This window comes from Pollicipes pollicipes, unplaced genomic scaffold (genome assembly GCF_011947565.3).
Source record: "Pollicipes pollicipes isolate AB1234 unplaced genomic scaffold, Ppol_2.1 Scaffold_7262;HRSCAF=8765_pilon_pilon_pilon, whole genome shotgun sequence".
Lineage (NCBI taxonomy): Eukaryota > Metazoa > Arthropoda > Thecostraca > Pollicipedomorpha > Pollicipedidae > Pollicipes > Pollicipes pollicipes.
In genome coordinates, this window is record NW_023597055.1 from 24,146,347 (window position 1) to 24,158,260 (window position 11,914).

At 55.1% G+C, this 11,914-nt stretch overlaps 1 protein-coding gene across 1 annotated transcript; it reads right to left on the reverse strand.

Annotated features, from left to right (window-relative positions):
- Positions 1–7,080: 7,080 nt before the first annotated feature.
- On the reverse strand, positions 7,081–11,774 carry LOC119113613 (chorion peroxidase-like). The gene is made up of 7 exons (XM_037237902.1): positions 11,770–11,774; positions 10,266–10,635; positions 9,318–9,391; positions 9,000–9,242; positions 8,080–8,176; positions 7,511–7,936; positions 7,081–7,149 (listed from the first exon to the last, which is right to left on the reverse strand). The coding sequence occupies exons 1-7, from the start codon at positions 11,772–11,774 to the stop codon at positions 7,081–7,083; spliced, it is 1,284 nt and encodes a 427-aa protein (XP_037093797.1).
- Positions 11,775–11,914: the final 140 nt, after the last annotated feature.

Genomic DNA, 11,914 nt, shown 5'->3' on the forward strand with positions numbered 1-11,914 from the left:
CCGTGCCAACGAATGGGCCGAAAGGATGACACTTGTGAAGAAGTATCTTTGGACACTTCAGGACATCAAATCTACCTCCTCAAGGCATTTGGGGGCATATTCTCACGTGTACGATTTTCAGACTGCTGATAAGCACGGACTGGTCTTGAAGCACCGCGAAATGGTGCTGGAACCTGGGGATGGACCTGGAAGGGTAACTGTAGAATCTCTATTTTCCCGTTTCTGTAACTCTTAATTTGTCCAAGGGACAGATTAACACGGTGCCTCCGTCTGGTGGCACTTGCAGTGGCCGACGCTGTTCGGTTTTACGGAAGCTGCAACCTGGGCCATCGCTGTCCTTGGTCTCGAGGTTGCGGGCGGACATGTTCAAACCTTTGGATGTATTTTGTTTCATTAATTCATTCTGAAAAAAACCAATGTTTTCAGGCAAACATTGGAAGGCATTGTTAGTTTTTTTTCATTTCGACCCACTCTACTGGACAGTAATGAGATCCCACTGTGCTCAACAATAATGAGACCCCTTACTTCCTTCCAAGCAATGGCCTCTTGAGTAGAACGCCAGGGACATATACCATTCCGGTCAAGGGCTGAACCCTCATTCCGTTCCATCGCGTAGTGTCTTCTGGCTGTCATTCTGGCGGCACGGGCGGGATCTCCTGGTCGATCCAGGGACCATTAGAAGGATATATCGTATCACACTGCCCCTCCGTACTCGTAAAGGCCTTCTGACCCGCACAGTTGGCGCCGAATCAGCACAGAAACCCTCACTGACGCAACAACATCCCTGATCGCCGCAGGTGGCTTAATGATCGTCTCATAGACTCCAGTCCATGCCTTCCTGTACCATTTAAAGGCATCGAGGACTTCCTGAACGTAGATTGCAGACGAAATAGGGTCCCAAATGTGGATTACCATGGTTAATCCACGTTCGTCTTAGAAAATTCAAGATTCAGGAGGAATTGATTGCTGATAAAAACCTATGTGATAAGGTTTTGGACATGCGCTTGCGGTTGCTTGAACTTGCAAGTCATAGCAACACTAGAATCGACCCCGGCGTTGCAGTCTCCAAAGGCGCCGCGGCGTCGGCCTGTGGCTGACACTAAGTGATGGCCAATGAGCAAACGACAGAATGACGCATGTCGAAAAGATGGCTGGTGAACTAGGTAAATCAGCATGTTTGTTTAATGTAGTGCAGAATAAGCTAATCACAACCTTAATCTGAAAAGGGGAGGGGGCAGTCAACACTGCTGCCCCCCCCCCCCCCACCACCTTGAAAAGTGGGCGATGGCCCTCCTGCCCCCCCCCCCCCCTCCCCCTCTGTTCCTACACCCATGGTATGGCCTCATGGCAAACGTTGGAGCTGCTGTGTATGCCCCATCGAGTAGTGAAGGTTTTGGAGATGATGGAACAATAGTTCCTGAATGTGGTTGTCTACAGGTATTGATTTCAGAATTTTGTGGAAATTTGACTACATTTGGTCAGACCTAAGGGTACCAAATTTTCAGCTTCACGCGGGAATCAAGTATGGGGCATCCGATGGTAGAAGGCTTTACAGCGATCGGTGCAGCAGGCTCTGAGGTCTGAGTTGTTTGCACTTGCATGTAAAACTCTGCATTCACGTTTTCGCGGTGTTTGACCGTCACGTTGGGTCCCGAGATTGCCTCCCCATGACGCGCCACATTGCACGGAAGCGATTGGTGAGTGTTTCAAGGCGATCAGACGAGCCGCGTGTCGAAGAACTGCTGTGTCTGCTTCATATGCCGGTTTTTAGACCCCGCCATGTTGTCTTCGTGGTTATCAACGGGAAATCATTTATTTCCCTGCCATTTCTGAGGACCATTCGCAGTAAAATCTCTCCTTTTGTGTTATGCGATGTGGTGCGCTATTTTATCCCACTTTGAGGCATTTTCACCCACATTGTACTTTTTCAGTGAAAATGTTGCCAAATACAGTAGGACACTCGGCTTTTTATGAATTTGATCCGAACCCTTTAAATGGATGGATTTCTGGAATCAGCGCTCACGCCAAGCATTGCTTGTTGTGTGAGCCCTGACCCCACCATCCGATCGCGCAATTCCAGGCAACGGCAGAATTTGGTGACGAAAGCTTAACGTGCCGCAATGCTCGGTACGGTCCGTCCTGCCCTCTCACGTCAACTGACCTTTAGCGCGACCCGCTGCTACCGACCGCAAGACCATACCTGTCAAGGGCAAATAGCGAGCGCCCTAAATCGACTCGAACCAACCCTGCCACAGGTGGGTGGAACGGAAGGCAGGCGCTCTAACCAACTGAGCCACCCAGGACGGACAAACTGAGCCACCAGGACGGACAACGGACCTCTTTCTTCGCCCTATTTTGCGCTCAGGCTGCATTTTTTTTCACTCAATGCGTGAAGCAAGGGTGATGAAGTTTTTCTATCTACGTGGGCGGAGGAAAGTCATTAGGTCGCTGCAGAAGTGATCACTGCTATCAGCGTCCGAATGGCGGACTTCAGGCTGAGACAACAGGCAGTTTATGCGATCTTGCGACTTATTCAATGATCTTGGCGATTGTAGGCCGACTCAATACGAAGGTAGTAGCCTCTACATGTAGATGAAATGATACCATTAATTTGCATCTCCACGCTTCTCAAAAACGTCGGCAAGCCGTCAGCCCCGACTTTCGCCCCGCACTTCAGCTGGCGCATCCTCGCTCTTCAGTCGACTTTCGCCGGCTCTCAAGCGACTGTTCGCCCGCTCGCCGACCGGCTTTTCGTTAGCTCTCTAACCGTCGTTCCCCGCTCTCTAGCCGACCTTCGCCCGCCGTTCAGCCACGTTCGTCCGTACTTCAGCCGACGTACCCCCCCCCCCCCCCCCCTCCTCTCCAGCCGACCTACCTCCGCACTCCAGCCGACGTCCACCTAATGTCCCAGACTGAAACAAACGATGGCGAAATATCCTGTCGACGGCAATCGGGTCGGAAAAGGACGAGAAGGGCTACCAGCGAGTACTGCGGGTACTTTTCGTCAAAGAAGCAGTGGATCCCTCCGAGCTGGCGAGCGGAAAAGCTGGCCTGCAGAGGGGGCAGCAATGCAATCTTCCCGTGTCGCTGCGGCTTGGTCCAAAGACGAAGTGGCAAGGCACCACGCTACACGAACGTTTACCCTGGGTTTGCACCAACGCTTTATTGGTCTGTTATGTTATCACTTTAAAAGATTATTAGCATCATATGCCTAGCCGGTTTGTGTTGTAACATATCTCAAGCGCAAGTGTCTCAGGCATGGCAACAGGTGGCTTTTGATTGGCTTACCGGTTCAGCCGATAAAATATGTGGTACTTGAGAGAGATAGAGAGAACAGTCTCAGGGCATTGTTCCATCGCCTCTGAGTTCTGCGCGGTATTTCCCGCTGCGCCTGACAGCGTGAGTTAAAGGCAAAGTGGGAGCGGTAAAAGACTAAGCATTATACCCAGCAGCTAGGGGACGGATCCAGGGAAGGCTACATAAGGGGCAGAGTCATGGCTCTCCTTGGGCCCAGAGAGGAGCCTAGTGATGGAAGGAGGTGCCCGGAGCAGGCGGGAACATCAATATTTTTTAAAAACCAGAACGCAAGAAAATTTGAGCTTCCTCTGGGCCTCCAAGCGGCCACAAAAACAGTCGCAAACGAAAGTAAACCTGCCCACAGTAGAGAAAAACCATACTTCGCTCTTTGCGGATTGTCGTGATTGTGATATCACAGGCCTTTATTACGCTGTCCGGAGGCGCTATGCTGTTTCCTACGGGGCCTATATGCCCACTGGCCTGGGTCGATTGCGATCGCTAGGAGCCTTCTCCGCGGTGCATTCACTTTTCTTTGCAATTGCTCGCGGGCTCTGGGTTGTCACCTAGGAGCCCTTCCTTGCCATCCTGTGCCGGGGTGTTCTTGTCAATCAGCGGCCTTCCACAAATTCTTCCCATTTGCCCGAAAGGCTCCGTACGCTACAGCCGGGGACCCCATATGTTAACCTGCCGGGTATTCTCGATTGTTCGGGGGCCCTTCACGTTAGTCGCGGTTAGCCTTACTACATACTCGCGGATTTGCTCATGGACTCTCTACATTGGTTCAGAGTGCTTCTAATTCCCTGTCACTTTCTTAGGCCCTACGCTGTGTCGGGGGCCCATGCCGATAACTGCTTGGGTTACACTCGGTCGTTCGGGCCCCTCCAAATTGGTCTTTGGCATTTTCATTCTCAATGGAAGGCCCTTCACGCTTGTTTGGGCCGACCACCTGCATAACCTGCTCGGGCACTTGGATTGTTTAAGGCCCTGCATATTGGGTATTAGAACTTTGCACCCCTACGCTCCTGTAGGGGGCCCATTGATAACTTGTTCTGGTACACTCGAACTTTCGGAGGCCCTCCACACTAGCTCTTGGGTACTTTTTGTTGGAGTGGAGGGCCCTATCTGCTAACCTCTCGGGCACACTCTTTCGTTGGGTGGTCCTCCATGTCGTGTGTTGCGTACTTCTTATTTGAATGAATGACTATGTTCTTGGTAGGGGAAACATTTAATTAAGCTGCTCAGGCCGCTGGCAGAATACAGATGGGGGGTGGGGGGGGGGTGGACGAAGGCACGGGCCCATGTCTGCCCCTGTGCCTTCTGCTCCGAAGGAGGCCATAGACCTTTGAGGGGCCCCATAGCTGGTCGAACGGAAACATTTTTTTAACACAAAGCAGAGCAAAATCGGATGCCCTTGGGCTACAGGCGACCCAAAAATAGTTGCAAATGAAAATGAAGAGCCAATTCCCAGACAAAGTTAAGTCTTCACGGATTGAAAAACGTGTGAATCGGGGAAAACTTTGGGCATCATTACGCTGTCCAAAGGCCTTACGTTCTTGTCCAGACCCTATACGACTGAAACCAAGGCCCTATTGTGCACACTTACCGGGTCAGTCAGATCGCTAAGGAGCCTTCCACATTGTCCCTGATATCTTTGCATTTTTTCGTAGGGCCCTACGCTGCTGTTTGAAACTATCTGTTTCGGGATGTCAATGTTTGTAAACTATTGGGGGGGGGGGGGGATGATAAACCGAAGGCCCGACAAGTTACCTCCCCCCATACTTTTTTCTCACCGTAATTTAGCCCACTTTATTTTGTTTAAACGCAATATGGTTTTCAACCTTCGCATAAGTCATAAAAGTCTCAAACTTAAGCAGTACAGAAGTCATGCAGGGTTGGATCCATGGAGCAGGCACTGACGCACGCGTCCAATCTTCTGATCAGCATGTAAAGGTGCCCCTTTAGAAGCCATCTTAGGGCCGGCCGATAGCGCTCGGCCTATGGCGGTCATGGGAGGCGGCACTGGAGTTTGGTTGTGGGAGACGGGGACTGGGTTAACCATGATGGATTTAGGCCTTTTCCATGTTCCAGAGCTTTTTACTTTAACCTCACAAAACCATTGCGCCAGGTATGTGAAGTTTTATTGCATTGTTTATCCGCTTCAAGTGTTACGATTTTTATCTTGAGTGAGAGCAACCATGACTTTCAGCTATAGAGTGATACGAGATGCCCTATGTGGAAAGATTAAAGAACATAGTATTTGTGTTATGATCATTTTCACGTTTTTTGTAGCATTCAAGCCAAAAACACTAGGGGACCAAGCCCATATTGAACGAGCCCAACTCAACAATGGGGGGGGGGGGGCTCACAAAAGAATACAAATGGACACCCTGACCTGCTTATATGCCTTGGCACTCTTGATAAATCGGAGTTTCCTCCACAGATTCTTCCTATTCGCGCGAAAAGCTTTACACGCTTTTTCCGGGGTCCCATATCCCAGGGTACACTCGTTGCTCAGGGGCCCTTCACATTGATGTTGGATTCTTTCCACTTGCTCGGAGGGCCTTGCGCCGTTGCTAGGGCTCATGAAAGGTAAGGTAGCAAGCCACGCGATGCCCGGAGCTCTATCCTTTGAACTAGGGCTCTCTATTTGATCTCATTGGCGGAGGACCTTTCAGTCCCGTCAGGTCCCTTTCTTTTGGCCTACGCGGATACTCTTGATCGTATAGGGACATGAAACCATTACTTGGCGTTCGGTAATTTTCCTTTGCCAGAGGGCCCTGTGCTCTGGCCGGGGCCCTATATGTCAGCCTGCTGGGGCAGTACTTGTGGTGTCGCCTCCACCAGCTAACACGACAGCCGGGCGCCAAATACGCCATTCCAGCCGGGGACAGCAGTCTGGATTCGCTCGCTTCATGCGTCTGATGCGGTTGGTTGCTGTGAAGATGGCGAATTGCTCTGAAGCAAACTGGGGCCGTTATCACTCACGAGCTGCAGCGGTAGACCCAGGCGAGCGAATATGTCCCGCAGCACCGTCCGGAGCTCGTCCGGGCTGCCGGCCGTGTCCCGCTGCTGGCCACGCGCGCGTCCAGCTGGGAGCGCAGGTGCTCTGACTCCGACTCCAGCTCCAGGAGCCTGCTCTGGCGGCCGTTCACTTAACATTCAAATGATTTCAATTAAACAGACATGTGGATCACGTGTTTAGGGTCACTATTACACGCATGAGCGATTGTAAGCAAGCACACATCACACATCAAGACACATATCACGTTCGCATAGTAATCGGCCATGGTGAGCCCTGCACGTTAAGGCCTGGTCGGCGACTTTTTATATGAAAATATTCACTTATTTTCCTGACTGGTGGTCCGTGCTCGGAAGATGATTTTGAACCATAAAAGGGTTGGGTCTTTACCTCCCTGGATTTCAGCCTGAGCGTGTTTTGGCAAAAAGTCACCGAAAGGGGTATTATTTCGTAAACCGCATTTTTGCGTATAAGCCTTTTGTAATCCAGACTTGCATAAATAACATCTATTGCCACCATATGACATCTATTGATGTCCAAAGGTATTTGCGACACATAAATCCCAATACCCAAAGCAGCGTGGCGTAAATGATCAGTTCAACGATGTCACATCACGGTGACACTCACAGTTTAAAAACCTCACACCTCGCTAGAAATCCTTGCGCATCGCTCAGAACACGCCCAGATCGCCCTCGGCACGGCAACGAACACATCGCTCAGAATACGCTCAGGTCGACCTCCGGCATGGCAGGTGAACACATCGCTCAGAACACGCTCAGGTCGACTCCGGCACGACAGGCGAACACATCGCTCAGAACAACGCTCAGGTCGCCCTCCGGCACGGCAGGTGAAACACTCGCTCAGAACACGCTCAGGTCGACCTCCGGTACGGAAGCGAAACACATCGCTCAGAACACGCTCAGGTCAACCTCCGGCACGGCAGGCGAACACATCGCTCAGAACATGCACATGTCGACCTCCAGCACGACAGGCGAACACATCGCTCAGAACACTCTCATTTCGACCTCCGGCACGGCAGGCGAAAGCATCGCTCAGAAACACGCTCAAGTCGACCTCCGGCACGGCAAGCGAGTCACACTTGACCGCCGGATTGGTCTCGCCGAAGGCAGGCTGAACGCCAGCGGCGTCACGTGAGGCAACAGCGGCCCGAGCGTGTCACACAGCAGCACCCGCCAGGCTCGTGTGGCGCACCACCTCGCGCAGCTGCACGGGCGAGAAGCTGTGCACCAGCTCGCCGTTGTCGTAGAAAAAACCGGTCGCCGAAGCGCAGGCGGAAGAAGGCGTCGCCCGATGATGCACTGGAACGTGGGACCGACCTGCGCGCGGTCGCGTGGCGCTCCAGGAGCCGCCGATGTAGAGGTCGACGTCCCGCGGACTGCTGTAGACCGTGCGCAGGCGCGTCACGTCCTCCTCCGGGATCAGCTGCCGCAGGCTGTACCAGGTGGTCAGCCGCAGGCCCAGGCACAGCGCCACCGCGTCCACGTACGGGCGAGGCCGTGGTCCGCGCTGCACGTTCAGGGCCGGCAGGTCCAGGCCGGACGGCTGCTGGCTGCGGAAGAGGTCGCCGAACACGGCGCGCTCCGAGTTGCCGTCCACACGCTGCGCGGGGCTGGGGGGGCCCGCGCGCCAGCCGCGCCAGCCGCTCCGGCGCCAGCAGCAGCGACGGCGCGAACAGCTCGGGCACCAGGTAGCGCTCGGCTACGCGCCGGAGCGCGAAGCGAGCCACAGTCGTTCTGTCGCACCTGCGAGTGGCCGTGGCGGAAGGCGGCCGTGGTGAACTCGACGGACAGCTCGGCTCGGCGCTGACCTCGTACGTCGTAGAAGGTGGAGAAGCCCTCCCTGAGCGGCAGCAGGCCGTGTCGCAGGCTGAAGTCAAGCCCCCAGCAGGCTCGGCAGGAACTCGTTGTGCGTGACGTGCTGCAGCTCCGCCACCGTCACCTTGCGCGCCGTTGGAAGAGCCACTCGTCGCCGGCATGCGGGTGCCGCCGCACGAGCGCCGCCGCTACCCGGTTGTGCTCGCGCACACCACAACGTGCAGCAGTGCCAGCGGCGGCTGCTCGTTGACGCGGTTTCACCTGCGTCGAAGCAGATGCAGCCCACGCAGCCCCGTGACAGGCGCTGTCGCCGCCCGCCGCCGCTGGTGCTTGGCCCGGGTACAGGGTCAGGCTCGCTGTACACGCGCTGGAGATCGGAGGCGAGAGACAGGCTGCTGGCGGCGCGGATTCAGGAGGGAGGCCTGAGGACTCCAGCTCATCATGGTCGGGTCCTGAGGACAGCTTTGAGATCGATACCACGGTTCCGTAGCGACAGGAGATTGCCGGGGACTGTGTGACGGTGCGGCGCGACTCGGCGACTCGGCGTCGACTGCGCGACGGTGCGACTCCGCGCCGTCGCAGTTGTCCTTGTTCGGTGGACTCAGCCGCGGGTCCCGCTCGGGCCGCCGGCCACCGGTGACGTCCCGGCGGACGGCGGTGGACGTCAGCGCGGCCTTGGACCTGGGCGGCAGCAGGCCGCCGTACTCCCGCAGTCGGCCGCCGCGGCCCTCACGCAGCCGCCGCTCGGCGTAGTGGTCGACCCCATACACCGCCGAGCCGTCCAGGTAGGCTGTGAGCGCGTTGAGCTGCGCCGCGGGTCGCGCCTCGCAGGGGGGTCGGGAGCGAACAGCGAGCGCACCAGGTTGAGGCAGCGGCGCCCCAGCGTGCCGTAGAACGGGTCGTCGGCCGCCACCTCGATCGGGAAGCACTGCGGGTGCACCGGCGGAGTGGGCGGCGCGCTGCCGTCGGCGCCGCAGCACTGCAGCCCCGTGTGCGCGTTGATCCGGTACACAGGCGTTTGTATGGTGTCGTGCGCGAGGAACTGGCCGAACGCCACCAGGGCAGCGGACGCCGCGTCCGACTCGGCGCTCCTGTCGCGCAGCACGGCGGCGGTGACGGCGCGCGCCGAGGGCAGGGCTGTGCCGCCGGCGGCGCGGCGCCGCGGCCGGAACAGGCCGTCGTCGTACGTGTTGGGCAGCAGGCGACCGAGTCCGGTCAGAGCGCGACCCCAGCGCGGGTGCTGAAACACGCGAAAGGGGGTTGTGATGGAAGCAGATGCGCTGTGCCATGAAGCCTACGTACAATGTGGCTCATTGTTGGAAGGCGAATGCATCAGCAAGCTTACAACCATATCCAACTTGTCAAATAGAATATGGGTATGATTATATGTATGTGAAGTATGGGTACTCCGATATTTTTCCAATGTCTTGAATCTTACGCAGCTACAAAGGACTTCACGTGTCAAGTGAACCCACGGCTACTCAGATGGAATGGGTGACAGGCTGGATAGGGTATGGATGTTTCGGATAACTAGATACAGATCATCGCCATTGAGGTTTTACAACGCATTCAGTTGATTTGGCTTTACGGCGCTGCCTGCCTGCCTGCCTGTCTGCTGCCTGCGCTCTCCCTAGCAGGAAGGGCGAGTAATACGGGAATCAGTAAAATGTCGGGAATAGGTACGTGCATGGATAAAATGTTCGCGAGATACCGAACATGTACATCGAGAATGTCTATACAATGTGGCAGCTTGCATTGCTTTAAGTCGTAGCTATATCTATTCACAGTACGTTTGCAGTCATAAATTAGAAATGTGAACTTTGGTCGCAACATTTTTTGAATTTGGCATAATTAAAAACTTAAATGCAGTGACAACAGATGCATGCGTGCTGGAAACTGCTGGGCCAGCTGATCAGAAATGGATCACGGGTGGATTCTGTAAAGGAAGTCTTGTCCACGAAAACCGTTAATAGCTACGTATTTCCATAATCGTGACACAAGACCACATCAGAAGAGACCTTCACAACGGGCTTACTGTTTGTAACTTCCTGAACACGATCGACGGCGCATGTAAGACCGTATTCTGTGCCGACGCCTCTACCCGAACCGCTCACCATCAGGTTGTTACACTCTCCGTCGCTGGTGCGGAACGGCCTGCTCCTCTGGCAGTGTGGGACAGGCTCCGGCTCGCAGTACGGCAGGTGGACCGCTGGATGCGGGCTCCTGTCCGCTCTCTGTGTCACGTTACCGGTGCTGTTGTCCCGGAAGCCGCTGCAGCCGCACAGCGTGAGTGATTGCCGGAGGCCGGCGCGGCCGAGCTCCTGAGCCTCGTCCGTGGAGAGCGCGTTCAACATCTGCTTGTAGGCGGCTGAGTTGGGCTGTGGCACCCGGCCCTCAGCCAGGAGCTGCGCCTCCAGCCGCTGCTCCGTCAGCAGCCGGGTGACGTTGACCTTCCTGGCGTGGGAGCCCAGCACCGCCGTGTCGCTGGGGAGGAACGGGTCGCGGATGCGGCCGCCGACCGGCAGCGGAGCCAGCTGGCTGACGTTCGCCGCCGCCGGCAGCGCCTCTAGCGGGTTCTGCCGGCGCGGGCCGGAGGCGGCGCACGCCGGGACTGTCGTCGAGCAGGCGGCAGGGCTCGGCCCCGCCGCCGTCGGCCAGCCCGGCGCCCAGACCCGGGTCGCTCGTGATTGGCTCGCAGTCGGAACCGCCCTTGTTCTCGGCGTAATGGCGGTCCTTGTGGTCATAGGTCACGCCGGCAGCGGCTTGGTCGCTGTGAGGTCGAGCACATCTTTGGTGTGAAAGGTCGCTGTGATGGGGACTGCCACCAACGACAGCAGAGTTGCCGCGACCTGTTGGTGATGAAAGCACCACGTGAAAATGCTGACAGCAGTACCTTGCTCTTTCCAAAACAAGTACTTTGCGCTCCAACCCGCCACCGTTCAGTGCTTCTCGCGGCGCATGCTGGCAGCAGGCTGTCTCGGTCAACTCAGCCCGGTCAGCGTGCCTGTCCACGCTGCCAACTCAGATTCACACTAATGCCGTACTGCATTATCCAAGGTGGCCCTGAGTAGTTCATGTTTGCTACTGATTTAGATTCAAAGTGGGTTTTAGGCTAAAGCGTGTTCCACAGAACATTAATTTCTTCCCAGTCCTGGAATTCTAGCGCTCATGGGATTCCCATCGTGATCGCGCATATGCTGCACTTGTTTCGATTTAGCGGTTGCGTTCATTCAGGTTTCAGCACCGAAGTAGACGAGAACTGCGCAGTCGATACATCTGGCAGATGATTGTGGGCGGGTGATGTTGAGTGGTTGGGTTGTGTTGTGCTCGTCGTGATAGTGTTGCGGGAGCATTGCGGCTGCGGGCGGTGTGCAGACGTTACATTGTGTGTGGCCTTCGGCGCTCAAACTACGTAAGGATCAAGGCCACGTTTGTTCGCGATGTTTTGTACGAATGGGCGCTGAGCAGATCGGTAGACTTTTTAGTGGTTATGGCAGTTCCGTGGTGATAGATATTTTCATTTTGATGATCTGGCTTGTTGAACTTGGCCGTCATCAAGTTAAACTTGGAACTTGGCATTTCGAAAGCCTATATTTGCAGCCAGTTACCACAACTTACTGCATTATGCAGTTAACAGCAACAGTGTTATTTGTCAAAGGTGTGCTTAATTTTGATCCATTCATTTTGAAGACATTTGCATGCTTGATATATAGGCTGGCATAATTTTCCTCCAAAATTACAATATATGGCCTATGCCCACAAC

What these genes read in the sequence shown, in the direction of transcription:
- LOC119113613 (XM_037237902.1), bottom strand. An exon ending in CTCAACCTGGTGCGCTCGCT is followed by an intron (nt 8,177 to 8,999) that starts GTTCGCTCCCGA and finishes GCTGCCGCTCAG; the next exon opens with GGAGGGCTTCTCCACCTTCT. An exon ending in TGGTGCGCCACACGAGCCTG is followed by an intron (nt 7,150 to 7,510) that starts GCGGGTGCTGCT and finishes GCCGTGCCGGAG; the next exon opens with GGCGACCTGAGCGTTGTTCT.